The 13,895-nt window shown below is 44.9% G+C and overlaps 1 protein-coding gene across 1 annotated transcript in view; it reads left to right on the forward strand.

The window, feature by feature from the left end:
- The first annotated feature begins 1,541 nt into the window (after nt 1–1,541).
- The window catches only part of EXPH5 (exophilin 5), a 33,247-nt gene continuing 20,893 nt past the window's right edge, over nt 1,542–13,895 (forward strand). Inside the window, exon 1 of the mRNA XM_030458448.1 lies at nt 1,542–1,682. Within this exon, the coding sequence (XP_030314308.1) occupies nt 1,564–1,682 (119 nt within the window). The 5' untranslated portion in view covers nt 1,542–1,563. The remainder of the gene's footprint in view (nt 1,683–13,895) is intronic.

The following is a 13,895-nucleotide window of genomic DNA, read 5'->3' on the forward strand; positions in this document are numbered from 1 at the left end:
ATCCACTGCCTGTGAGAGTCCCAAGGAGTACTTCATGTGCTCTTCTAGACAACTTCTGGAAGAACAGTAACTCCACTATGCTCAGTGCAACAGAATGGGGAGGACAAGATGTTAATTAACCCTTAGAGAGAAGTTCTCTGAGTTCCTATTGCATCAGCGATGGCTATGGCTCTTGCATCTTTAAAAATAACAATCCTGGACTTTATTCAGGAACATCTCCTACACTCCATCAAAATTTGGTGTCTTTTCTCTTTGGGAGACACCACGTCTTGATACCTCCTAAACATCATATTTCTTCATGGCTTTCATTACATTTGCATCAGTTGTCTCATGTTTTTTGGTTGGTCATCAGGAATCAAGCAATCTCTTCTTTGGGCCAGACTAGTGATGCCAGAAGCTACACCAAAACAAGGAGTCTCCTGCAACCTGTTATTCCCGCTGTGCTCTAAGGTCCTTATTTCCACTTGCACCACACAGCTTCCTAGTGGGGAAGCATTCCTCCACAGCCCCACGTCTGCGGGGTAGGAAAGCAGCTGCATGGAGCTTGGTCCTGCTCCTGCCACACACCACCACGTTGGCTTTTCCACCAACTCACTGCTTTGTAACAAAAATTTCGTTTAATTCTCTTTCTCCATAGAGCTGTGCTCGCATCTGCAAGTTTGGCCCTGCATAAAGCCCTTCTTTGACCCTTTCAAAGGATGCTCTACTAACTATTCAACTACTTAGTTCATACTAGACCGACAAGTACTGTGGAGGGACCCACCTTCAGCACAGAGCTGAGTTCCATTGGAGCCGTTAGAATAAAATCACGATGAAATTACTTCTAAGATGTAGTTACGAGTGCCCACACCAAGAACATCCGCTCCCTACTGTTTCTTCAGGAAAAAAAAAAAAAACTCTCACAGAAGAGTAAACACGAAACATTGCCCCGTTATTTCCTCGTGGAAAAGTTACCGCTTTGCTTCTGCTCCCCACGACTACCGCCACGGCAAGGCTCTGCGGACACCGCAGCCGGGCGGTCCCGTCGAGGCGGGAGGGCGAGGGCCCCAGCGGCGACCCAGCCGAGCGGTGAGGCCGGGCTCCGGTGCCGCGGGGAGCGACTCTGCCGCAGCCTCTCCTCACGGTGGTAAAGGAGCCTCCGGTGCTGCCGCGGGTTCCGAGGCTGCGGTGCCAGCCGGGAAGAGGTGCGGCGGGGCCACCCGGCGGGAACCGCGCCGTGAGCGGCGGCCCGCGGTCAGCCCGGCAGCGCCAAGGCCAACACCGCGCCCAGCGCAGGCACCAGCCTCCGGGAGCCAGCACGGGGCGAGCCGCTGGACCAGCCCCGGCAGCGGGGCAGCTTCCAGGCCCCGCCCCGCCCCTCCCCGCCGGGCTGCGCTCACTCACTCCGAAGGTGTTTGACGCTCGCCGGGGCGGTGCGGAACGGGGCGGCCACGGCTCCGGCTCCTGCTCTCGGGAGGGGAGCGCGTCCCAGGGGTGCTCGGCCATGCCGGTGTCGCTCCAGGCTCCGAGGGGGTCAGTGCTGCCCGCCTGCCTCCGCCCCCCCGGCCGCAGATAAGCAAAGCCATGACCGCAGCGCCTCGGGGTCCAGATCTCAGTTTCTTAAACGAGGAGGAAGCGAAGGCGATTTTTCAGGTGCTGCAAAGGGACTCGGAGCTCCGGCGGGCTGAGAAGAACAGAATCAGGTACCAGGCTTAACCTGGCGGTGGGTGGAGGTGGCGGGAGCGGAGCCGGGCAGCGGGGTTAGTGGCGGGGCTTGCGGAGGGCAGCGCCAGGCACACGGTCCCGCCCGGGCGGTGTGGGGTTGCGACGGAGCCCGTGGCTGCTTCGCCCCGCTAAAGAGAGCGGGAAAAGGGGCGTCGGGCGCCTCAAGGGAAAGGGTCTGCGCCGGCCGAGGCTCCGCGGCTGCGGTGGGACGGGGAGGGCCGGGCCGGCTGTGGCGGAGGCTGCGGTCCAATCGGGGCACCGGGGTAGTGCGAGTGTCTCCCGGCAGCTGCGGCTTCTGTGAGGCCTCCCAGCCTGGGCATCTCCAGCATCGGGACGTTCGGGAAACGCGTGTTGTGACAGGGACGGGTCTGAGTCACTTGCTGCAGCTCCCTGGGACTCCCTTCCTTCCCCGAAGAGGAGGAGGCAGCTTCTGTCTTGCCCTGTGTCGTTGGTACCCGGGGAAGTCGGCTCAGCGCTGGTACCCGGGGAGACAACGGTGTCGGGGAAGTTTTGCGGGACCCTGCAGGGAAAGGTGGTGGCTTTACGGCTCTCGGGCAGATGCCGGAGCGAATCCCGGCACCTTTTGGAAACCAAGCTGGGCACTGACCTTCCTGAAAAGTTGTTCACAAGACCGTTTCAAGTGACTTATTCCCTCCACAGTCAAATACTCAAGTCACAACGTGTTACGTATAACATGTAACCTAATGAAGAAATCTCAACCTTATTTCTGGCTCCTATCTTTCCTGTGTGCAATCGCCAAAGCTATTTGTGTTGATAGTGAAGCAAAAGTCAATGAATTATGATAATTATGCTGGGAAATGAGCCCTTTACTACTGAAGGTTATCATTTCAATTCCAGATGAGGTTTGAGGTACCTTGCTGTCAGTTTGCAAGTGAGAGGCAGTGTCCTCTCAAAGTCACAAATGGTCACTTTTCACAAGTAAAGCTTTCGTGTCAAGTGTAGAAGGAATGTTAACAAGTAACATTTCTGTCAAGTGGATTTTTGTACTGTGTAATTTTTATTTCAGTAAAGTAGATTTTATGATGGGTATGATTAAACATTGTATGTCAACATTGACTTGCATCCAGAACATGCCCCAGTTTTCTGCAGCATGTGCAGCTTGGTTAAGTTTGACCATTTTTTGATTCCGTAATTGTGCACTAGCTTTCTTTCTTTGATTAATTTCTGCTTCATGTGTCCCATAATGACTGAAAAAAGGGAGGGATAATTTGCTCGATATGGAGCATTACATGGCTGAATAGTTTTAAGTTTAGAACTCAGGGTGAGACTAAAGGTGGAGCAAATGCAGTGAAGCTTCCAGTGTTGTAGAAAGGCTTGTGAAGAAAGGACCTGCTGTTGAACTGAAGGCTTTCACCCACACCCAAAATTTGTATTTGTTTCTCTGCCTGCATACGTAGAACTTTATTGATAAAAAGTGTTCTCTTTACACAAAAGCTGTCGAAATAAACACAGTATAAGAGGTTATTTCTGGTGATACTTCACTGAGATGGAATCTACTTAAAATCTCAGTTGAAGAGACATTCAGAAGTTGAGCAGAAAACAGGTGAAGTGTTTATCATCAAGGTGCCATACTGAAATCTAGGTTAAACACTGGATCTGACAAAGGCTTTGTATGTGTCCTTGGGCTAGTTTCTTAACCTCTCCTTGGACTAATAAAATTACCTTCTCACTCCACTTGTCTACCTGGTCTTATTTAGACTGTCAGCTCTTCAGGCCAGGGGACTCCCATCAGGAGCAGACAGGTTCCAGTCTATGTGGTGTTCCCCTGTGCTACTATAGTCTAAGTAATAACAGTGATCACCCTGGAGGGCCGAATCCTGCAGTTCCTATATGACCACAGTGAGTTCTGAGGCTCTTATCAACATTGCACATGCTCCTCTTAGTCCCATATGCCTTCCAACTTACCTCTATATAATTCTAAATACTATTGTTTTGCCAATTAACTTTGTACCCATTTTTTTATGCTCAAATTTTTAAAAATAATGCCTACTAAAATAATTTAAAATTTTAAAATAATTTTAAAAGTTTAAAAATAATTGCCTAATGGCAGCTGTCTCCTGAGATGGCCAGTATTCAAGGATCACCTTCTCCATGTCCAGGAGCAAAGTATACAGATAAAGAGGAAGGAAGAAAAAAATGCTAGGAGATATGCCTGGATAAACAAGGAGCTCCTGGACACACTATCACACCAAAAGAAACTTTAAAAGGAATGGAAGGAAGAAAGGACATCTAGAATGGGGGGCATATAAGAAAGCTGTCCGAACATCGAGAGACCTGATAAGAAAAGCTAAAGGTGAGTTAGAATTAAATCTAGCCAGGGAGATCAAGGGGAATAGCAAAAATTTCTATAGATCCAGCAACAGCAAAAGGAAAACTAGAGAAGGTGTGGGCCCCTTCAGAAAGGAAACAGGAGAGCTAGTGACAAGTGATATGGAGAAGGCTGAGGTTCTGAAAGAGTTCTTTACCTCAGTCTTCCCTGGCAAGGGCTCCAGGCACACTGTCAAAGCCAGAGAAGACAATGGCAAGGGCTGGAAGGAAGAACTACCCATTGTAAGTGAAAATCAGGTTTGTGACCATCTGAAGAATCTGTGTACAAGTGTATGAGTCCTAGGACCCAAAGGGATACACCCACAGGTACTGAGGGAACTGCTGGATGTGGTTCCCCACTGACTGAAAAAGGGGAAACATAACTTCCATTTTCAAAAAGAGAAAGAAGGAGGATTGAGGGAACTGCAGGCCAGTCAGTCTCACCTCTGTGCCCAGTAAGATCATGGAGCAGATCCTCCTGGAAGCACTGCTGAAGCAGAAGAATAATGAAGAGATTATTGGGTATAATCAGCATGGCTTCACCAAGGGCAAATTGTGCCTGACAAAACTTGTGGCCTTCTATGAAAAGGTCACAGCATTAATAGACAAAGGAAGAGCAACCAACATAATTTACCTGGACCTAAGCAAAGCTTTCAACACAATCCCAGACAACATCCTGGTCTCTAAGCTGGTAAAACATGGGTTTGATGGGTGGACCACTCAGTGGATTAAGAACTATCTTGATGGCTGCACCCGAAGAGTGGCTGTCAATGGATCTGTGTCCAGGTGGAGGCAAGTCACAAGTGGAGTCCCTCAAGGATCACTACTGGGACTGGTCTTGTGTAACATTTTTGTTGGCAGCATGGGCGGTGGCATTGAGTGCACCCTCAGCAAGTTTGCTGATGACACCAAACTATGTGGTGTGGCTGACACACTAGAGGGAAGGGATGCCATCCAGAGGGACCTTGACAGGCTAGGGAGGTGGGCCCATGCCAGCATCATGACGTTCAACAAGACCAAGTGCAAAGGTCCTGCATTTGGATGCAAAGTGCAAAGGTCCTGCAGGATTTGGAGGCAATCCCAAGCACTAGGCTGGGCAGTGACTGGATTGAGAGCAGCCCTGAGGAAAAGGACTTGGGGGTGCTGCTGGATGAGAAGTTCAACATGAGCCATCAGTGTACACTTGCAGCCCAAAAAGCCAACCAGATCCTTGGCTGCATCAAGAGAAGTGTGGCCAGCAGGTCAGAGAAGTGATTCTCCCCCTCTGCTCTGCTCTCATGAGACCCCACCTGGAGTATTGTGTCCAGTTCTGGAGCCCCTTTTACAGGAGGGACATGGATGTGCTGGAATGTGTCCAGACGAGGGCCATGAGGATGATCAGAGGGCTGGAGCATTTCTCCTACGAGGACAGACAGAGAGAGTTGGGGTTATTCAGTCTGGAGAGGAGAAGGCTCCAAGGAGACCTTATTGTAGCCTTCCAGTAGCTGAAGGGGGCTACAAGAAAGCTGGTGAGGGACATTTAGGATGTCAGGTAGTGATAGGACTAAGGGAATGGATTCAAACTAGAGGTGGGTAGATTTAGATTAGATGTTAGGAAGAAGTTCTTCACCATGAGGGTGGTGAGACACTGAAACAGGTTGCCCAGAGAGGTGGTGGAAACCCCATCCCTGGAAGTTTTTAAGGCCAGGCTGGACAGGGCTCTGAGCAACCTCATCTGGTGGGAGATGTCTTTGCCCATGGCAGGGGGGTTGGAATTTTATGATCTTAAAGGTCCCTTCCAACCTGAAATTTCTGTGATTCTGGGATTCTGAAGTGTGATTTTGAACCTGTTTGCTTTATGCCATCAATCAGATCAGGCGTATAGGAGATGCTGTGTAATGGAGTTCCATCAATACTGCCTTTTTGCATGAAGTCACTGAAGTGAGTGCTCTTGAGCATGGTTTAGGAACTGGGCAGGGCCAGGGACCAAATCAATAATAATCAGTGGTCTCATTGGTCAATTTTGTCCAGTGACTGTCTTTATTTGCAACACAGCATGTTCCTGTGTAGACCAATCTAGACTGACCAAGATAATGTAGTATTTGCTGGCAAACCACAAGTCATGTTCTGTTTGATGTCCTGCAAGCAAGCACATAGCTGTCTGTAAATCTGTTAAAAGATCAAAGAGTGAATGAAAAATCATTCCCAGATACAACTATGAAATAAAAAAAAGCAGGAATCAACTTCTGTCTTTTTACAAGCTGCGTTTGTTCTATAGGAATTGTCAGCATCAGTTAATTTTGAAAGGCAAGTTGGCAATAAGATTAAAAAATGAAGCCTCACATCCTGCATGGCCAATAAATGACAGCCACAGTTCAGGGAGTTGATTTTCACATAAACACAAAAGTATTGCAGCATGGAATACGTAGGTCCTCAAATTCCTCCTCAAGTGCATTGATCTCTCAGCTATGTAAACAAATATGTATTTCTTACTTTTCTTGTTGCTTACCTGCCTTGAAAGCTTGAGAGAACATCTGGGTATCTCTTCACCCAGACAACCCGCACTTTTGTGAAATTAAATACATATTGGGGACATTATCTGGAAAAATGTAGTTGCTTTTTACAACTCCTCTCCATCTTCATCTCCTTTCTCTTTCTGTAGCCTCTTTGTGGAGCAAGAAGCACTGGGTGCAGTTCATGGTGAACTGTGCACATTTTGAGTAGCTGTGGGCTCTACTGAGTGCTGTCACTCCCTCCTAATGCCCCAGCACATCCTCAGGGTACATTCAGCCCTTTCTCAGCTCCCTTGGCAGGCTTCAGACCTCTAAGCTTGGCTTGGAAGACCTCTCAGTATTGCTTTCCATTTTATGCAGAACTGAACTGGGTGGGTGACCTGTTGGACCTTTTATTTGGTTTTGTTCCTGACAGGGAGCCGAGTTCCTGATGTGCCCCGTGCTGATGGTTCCCGGGACTGCATTTTGTTGTTTGTTTCTCCTTTCCAGTGCCCTCTCGTGGTTCTTCTGAGCGTTACCTTTGAACAGCAACCGCACACCCGACGCTCCTGACTCCTCAAACAAAACAAGTTCAGAGAAGCAGCAAGAGTCTGCTTTGGTATAGTTCACATGACAGTCCACTGCCAAAAACACTGAAAAAGATTTAGAAACTTGTAAGTCACGTATCTAATAACTTAAAAGAGAAAATACGCATTAGTTTTGGATTTGGTTAACACCCAGCTTCAGTATTCTTTGTTGTACATCAAGTCCAGCCTCATTCATAAATCCTGCTTGGAGAAAACCTCATTTCTCATAAGCATTTATCTAGGATCTGTATATCAATATACGTGCATTGTTCCATAATAATAATTTCAGTGTTAAGATAGGAGTCCAACTCAAGTCACAAAATGCTATTTTAGTAAACCTGGTAAATAAAACCGATGATTTTGCAGATGCCTGTGGAACAAGGTTCCTTCTCCCAATCTTTCAATCACAGTTAGATGTCCAGGAGCAGACAGGGCAGAATCCAGTATGCTCAGGGAACACTACTATGTTCAGATGGCTTCCTCATAATTCCATTTCCATGAGGACATGATGTGTGTGCACATGGTGTGATCCTGGGGGTGTCCTACACAGGGACAGGAGTTGGGCTTGATGATCCTGATGGGTCCCTTCCAACTGGGCAGATTCCATGATTCTATGATTCACACAGTTGTTAATACCAAAGTCAACTTTCCATATGTAATGAAATAGGCCTTAAAATCATGACATAAAAATATTCCAGGTCTCATTTGACTTCTGATTTCAAGTCTTCAGGATGCACATAGTTTATCTTCTGAGGCTTTGTCCTGTAGCTTCTGGGGACAGAAAATAAAACAGAATTGACAGCTTGATATTTGCAGACAGAGCCCCGTGTCCCCAGTGCTTAACAAAGTTTCAGGTGCTTCTCTTTTCTGTCCTTCCTCCGAGAGGTCAATGGGCAGAGTCACAAGGGAAGCTGCCAAGTTCCCATCTCTTGGGGACAGCCCTTCCGAGCCTGGCAGGTGGCAGAGGCAGTGGCAGTCCCTGTGAGGAGGCTCTGTGAGCAGCGTCAGGGCATGGGGCAGAGGTGGAGCTGCGGCCTTTTATCTCCGAGGCAGCTCCTCCCTCTGCGGAGTCTGGAGAGGCCGGCAGTGCCCAAGCTTCCCTACCTCAGCTTTGAGGCTCCAAAGCCTTCCAGTGTTTGAGAACTGGGTGTAGAGACAGCACCGGGGCCCAGAGAAAGCAGCGGAGACAAGAGGAGACGGGAGGCATGGAGACAGCTCCTCAAAAGAGGCAGCAGGTAGGGGTGTGTGGCACGGGAACTGTGGCTGGGGATTTGCAGGTTGATGAAAAGATGAACGACTAGGAGATACAGAAGAGCAGCTGTGGATAAATAGATTATGTATTCAAAAGGGCAGAACAGCTCTGAAATTTTTAATTATTAACTTTTATTTAGGAGATTTGTCTGTTTTATATAATACTCTATCATGACTACATATAATAGCCCTGTGCTGTCTTAGTGTATAAATCCTTGAGAAAAAGACAAATATCGTTATCTTCACTTTCTCATGAGACACTAAAAATAACTGAAAGACTCAGATACTGAACAGGGAAATAAAGCTACCTCCCTGAATAGCAATTTACTTGCTAGATTCTGTTTTGAAAAGTAACTGTGTCTGTATTGTGTTAGGATTTTTTTTCTCTTTTCAGTAGAAATAATGGGAAAAATTTAATTCAGAGCTCCAGAATTTACCTTAGGCATCACTCACTGTATATGAATGGGAACGGGAGAAAAAAAAAGAAAAAAGAAAAAAGAGAGAGAGAGAAAAAGGAAAAAAAGAAGGAAAAAAAGAAAAAGAAAGAAAAAGAAAGAGAAAAAAAGAAAAAGGAAAAAGAAAAAAAAGAAGATGAAAGAGCTTTTGGAAATAGAACTTTTGGAAATAGAGCTTTTGGGACAGAAAAGCACTTATTCCCTTTAATTTGTTTTACGTATTTAAGTTGCTTTGTGCTTTTGCTTATTTTATTTAGCAGATTTATTCTTACAGAATATGATAATGAGAATAGATGGCATCAAAGCAGAGGTTTGTTTTAATTTTGCCTCGTTTAATTTAAAGATGAAAAGCAAAAGAAATTAATTGGGAAGTACAGTCAGTGCCACTCACTGGTCTGCTGTCGGTGACCCATTAACAACATATAATTCTTGTGGGAAAGATTAATTCCCCTCCTTACTTTGTTGTAGACAGTCTCTACAACAAATCATTTGGACGTAGGTTATTGCTACAGGAACAGAACTGTTACTACTGCCTTTCACCAGATCCTTTACTGAGTTCATCAATTACTGCAGGTAGTTTCTTATTGTATCCTCTCGACTAGTATTTGCTCTCACAGGTCTGGCAATAGAAAGTGGGAATAAAACACTCCATTGGCAATATATTTTTCACCTTTTTCCATATTCGTAACCTTGAAAGGCATTTGTTGCAGAGTTGTAGACATACTTGGTGGCCTCTTGATTCCTCATTTATTTTATCCTACTTACAGTTTGAAGGGTCTGACATTGCAGCTGTCATTTTGGCTTATTTGCAGAAGTAGCACTGTTGACCTTCTTGCGGTTTATTGGAGACTAAGAATAACTTATCTGATGTTAGAGACACAGATTAGCCCAACTCCTTATAATTACTAAGGATTTTTAGATCCAACTCCCATATCCCCATAAGCTGCATGGGTGAGGACAGCAGGAAGGATACCAGGACAGCACCACTTGGGTGTATGATTGTTCCAGTGGAGCACCCTCCCTGAGCAAAGCATTAATAAAGGAATTCTTTCATAAGAGACACTCCACCCGGGATGTTTCAAGGCATAAGTGCTCTCTCATGTCTTGTTTATGGAGGAGATACTATTATTATTTACTACTGATACTGTGCCACCAGTGTGTTTAGTGGTTTGTAAATACTTACAAAAACAGGTCCTTGAAACCCCAAAGTGCTAATATGCAAAAGAAGTGTAAATAGAAGCAGAAATGGAATGGGAAACTGTGATTTTAAAACCTTTATTCTCTTTCGTAAGCCATTACTGTCATAAGTAATCCCAATATGTGGCTCCCCTTGTTTGAGTGGGGGTACTGGAAGCGAAAGCAATTAGTTAAGTTGCATACCAAGGACTGGGGTTTTGTGTGAGCTGTGAAGAGCTGGCAGTGACAGCCAAGGGCAGGTGGGCACAGCACATGCTATTTGCTGGTTGGGTTTTTATCCCTGTACATCTGGCCTGACTAAGATGAAGTCCATGGTGTAATCCCAGTTTTACGTCTACAGAGCAGGATCTGGACGGACATTACTGACAGTTCATTGGTCTTGTCTTTTCACAGTATTTCACTAATTTCAGTGTTAACAACAGGTTTTCTCTTCTTTGTGCTTGAGAGCTGGAGGTTTTCTACAGTGTGTGTGGCAGCAGAATGAGACCCAGCTGCAACTTTTGAGGTTGTTATGTTTGGAAGAGTCTGTCTGGTAGTGTACTGAATGTATTTCTTTTTTGTGTGTATTACTGGGCCACAGGAATCACCTACAGAGCAGTGGCTTCTCCCACCATCACACTGCCCAGTGAGAGAGATGGGGCAGCCCCATCCTGATCACCATGGTGGTGCAGGGCCAAGGCCAGACCATGGGGTTGGACAGGCCTTGGCAAGATCTGTCTCCTTCCCCTGGGAGCTGCTTTTAAATGAAGGCTGTTCCACAGCTCCATACCCAGATGCATCCCAGCTGTGTCTGTGTGTGGCCACTGCCCCATGGAGAGAGGGATGGAGCTTCCTGAGGCCTCTGGCTGTCTTCACCACAGCTTTCTCCAAGGCTACCAGCACTGCTCTTTCCAAGCTAGCCCCGGCCCCAGTGGCCAAACCTGCAGGAGCAAGATGAACATGCTCAGGGCATTTTCACTCATACTCATTCAGACAGTGGCATTAGGCCATGTCTCATAATAATAATGGTGTTTTCAAGTGACAAAATACTGTAAAAATGAAAATCATAATGATGGTTATTGTAATTATTATCTAGCACACTTTCAGATGTCACTAAGGCTGCCAAAAGAAGAAACTTGTTGAAAGTGATGAGATTTAAGCTGGGGCTTACTGTTAAGACCATGGGGACACGTTTTCTTAGTCCAAACTTAATGGCAAAACTAGAAGTAGTTGGGCTTTGTCTATATGGATAAAATTCACCAGGCTTCAAGGATGAATAGGTGAGGGACAGCAGTACAAGCCACCATTAAGTACTTAGCAGGCAGTCAGTATGGGGGAGTTATTGACATTAATGGAAATTGGAAGTGTTCATTGGGAGAAAGAAAGAAGACAGCTTCCCATGCTTAGCAAGCAAAGAGTTGTGGAGATTAATGTAGAAGGGAACTGCCTGAAATGCTGAAAACATCAGCAAAGCGTGGTCACTCTCACTTTAGCTCAGATTTCTTATATATATCTATTAAAAAATGTTCATAATGCCAGTGATGTGCCCTGAAGTCTGGGTGCCTGGAAGGTGATGCAAGGGAAGTGTAACACCCACTGCCTGGCTTGGCTGTAAGGAAGGAATGCAGCTGCAGGGAGCAGCCTTGGAAAGATCCCCCCAGAAATGTTCTCAGGTGTTCACCACTTCTACACACTGCATCCCAACCTCTTCAAGTCCTTGCACATATTTCAGAAATATGAACGGGTTGTGCCAGAAAGTAAAAAAAGAACACTGCACGAGAAGATGCCTCGTGTTCAGTGGCCGTGTATCTCCTTTGGTACGTACTGGCACATCTGTGCTCCAGTGGTGTGTTCAGGCAACATGAGTCTTGTAATCCCATCAAAGGCTGAAGCAAGTGCTGGCTGTAGTGGAGCCCAAGGTGCTTGAGTTTTGCTGGGTTTGGTCCCTTGGAGAGAGACCTGGCTAATGGCTGAGTACAGAGCTTGTTGGACTGGCTGTAAGACTTCAGATGACGTTCTTTGGTTTGTGTCAGATACTGTTTTGACAGCATGAATCCATTTCCTTTTCTTCTTTAAAATTTAGTATTTTTCAGTGGTTATGTATACTGAATTTAATAATCCTTTAAGTCTTTTTGCTCTCTGAATCTCATTTTCAAATCAAGTGGAGTTTGGCCCAGTGGAGTTTTGAGCTCATTTTTCTCTGTGTTCTGTAACCTTAAAGCAGGAATATATAGGCTAAGAGCTGACCTAAGTTAAGCCTTTCCTGTACTTGTTTTAAATTGAAAGACTGCTTAATTGCCTGGAGCTAATAAGCTGAAAAGTTTCACAACTTCCATATTTCACGTGTGAAATGCATTAAAGCAAGTAGGGGGAAAGTCTGGGTTTTTCCTGAGGAATTGTGCATGTAAGTGTTCAAGTGAGATGTATTTTCTAATCCTCCTCTGCAGATAGATTATATGCTAACATTCTTAGCTGTGTTTTAATGCCTGCATTTTGAACTCCTACCAGAAACCATATCCTTTTTATCACTCTTGCCTGAGGAATAAACAGACGAAAACCACAAAACAAAAGCTAAGAGTAAATGATGAAAAGTCTCTGTTTATTGCACATAAATCACACAGAGTTTAATTTGTGGTTGGAATAATCAAGGAACTGCAGTACTTCTGCTTGCCATGTCTTTGGGTTTCAAAATGTAAGGGCCTGAGTACAGAGAGCTTCACTCTGCAGTCTGCTTCTTCCTGCATTATAGACTGGTATGTTTTTTAATAGATTTTTTTAGGTATCTATATAAAATTATATACACAAAAAATATATTTTAAAATATTTTTACGATGCTATTTGTTTCCAGTGGAAGAGGGTCTGTTTAAGTATGCATTATATGCATGTATATAAGTATTATTTCAAGATGAAAAACATCCACTGTGTCAACTCTCAGAGCTTACATTCACTCCTTTTGCCTCCTTTCTTTAATTTAAAACAATGTAGAATAGGCTTTTGTAGTGTTATAGTAATACACCAACTGTGTGCAGGTACACTCTGACCTTTTGTCTTACTTCTGTTGACCAGAATACTGCTTCAGCTCTCTCTGAGACTCTGCACAATTATCTGAGATTGCAAAGGTGTTTTTTCAGGACCCTAGCTTAAAGCTTAGCTCCATAGAAACGTTTAAGCCCATCTGGAGCCTCTCAGTTTTAAAGCTGTGTCTATCATATCTACAAGCCTGCTTGGCTATCATACACAAACCTGCTTGCAGAGATGAGGCTTTGTGTCTTCATTTGAAACCAGTTCTCTTCATTCAGAGTTCTTACTTGGCCTGTGTCTGGTTCCTTCTATCCTTATATTGTTACCTAAGAAAGGTTTTGAATAAGGAAGGTCTTACAATAAAATGCATTGTATGTCTTTGTAATGCAGTTAAATCTAAAATACATGAATGAACTGTAAATGGCTGTCTCTTTGCATGCTATCAATATTTATAAAAGGAGTCACAATCAAATAGTAGCTCTGCCTTGGAAGAGTAAATATATCTGCTGTTAATCATTAGCTTCAGATTTACTGAGAGACCTAAGGAGATCTGATCTCCAGCCCTCCAACCCATCAGGTAGTCCAGAAAATACATCTGTACTTCTGTGTAAGATTTTCCAGGCAGAAATTCAGGACCTCAGAACTAACTTACATTACAATGTGTTGTTGTTGGACTGAGACTACATCTATCCCTGCAAACAAACCAGAATTTTTGCATGGAGAATTATATTCATTGCACGCATTAGCATGTATTAATGCTAATGGAAATTCTTATTAGTGAAGTCATCTCATTAAAGTTATTAATTACTAACATTCATAAGTTATGTGACACATTTTAAAAATGATAGGTAGCCTTCCTTTCCATTGCATCATGGTTTTGTTTTGTTATTACCATATAATAA

Source organism: Calypte anna, chromosome 1, assembly GCF_003957555.1.
Source record: "Calypte anna isolate BGI_N300 chromosome 1, bCalAnn1_v1.p, whole genome shotgun sequence".
Taxonomy (NCBI): domain Eukaryota; kingdom Metazoa; phylum Chordata; class Aves; order Apodiformes; family Trochilidae; genus Calypte; species Calypte anna.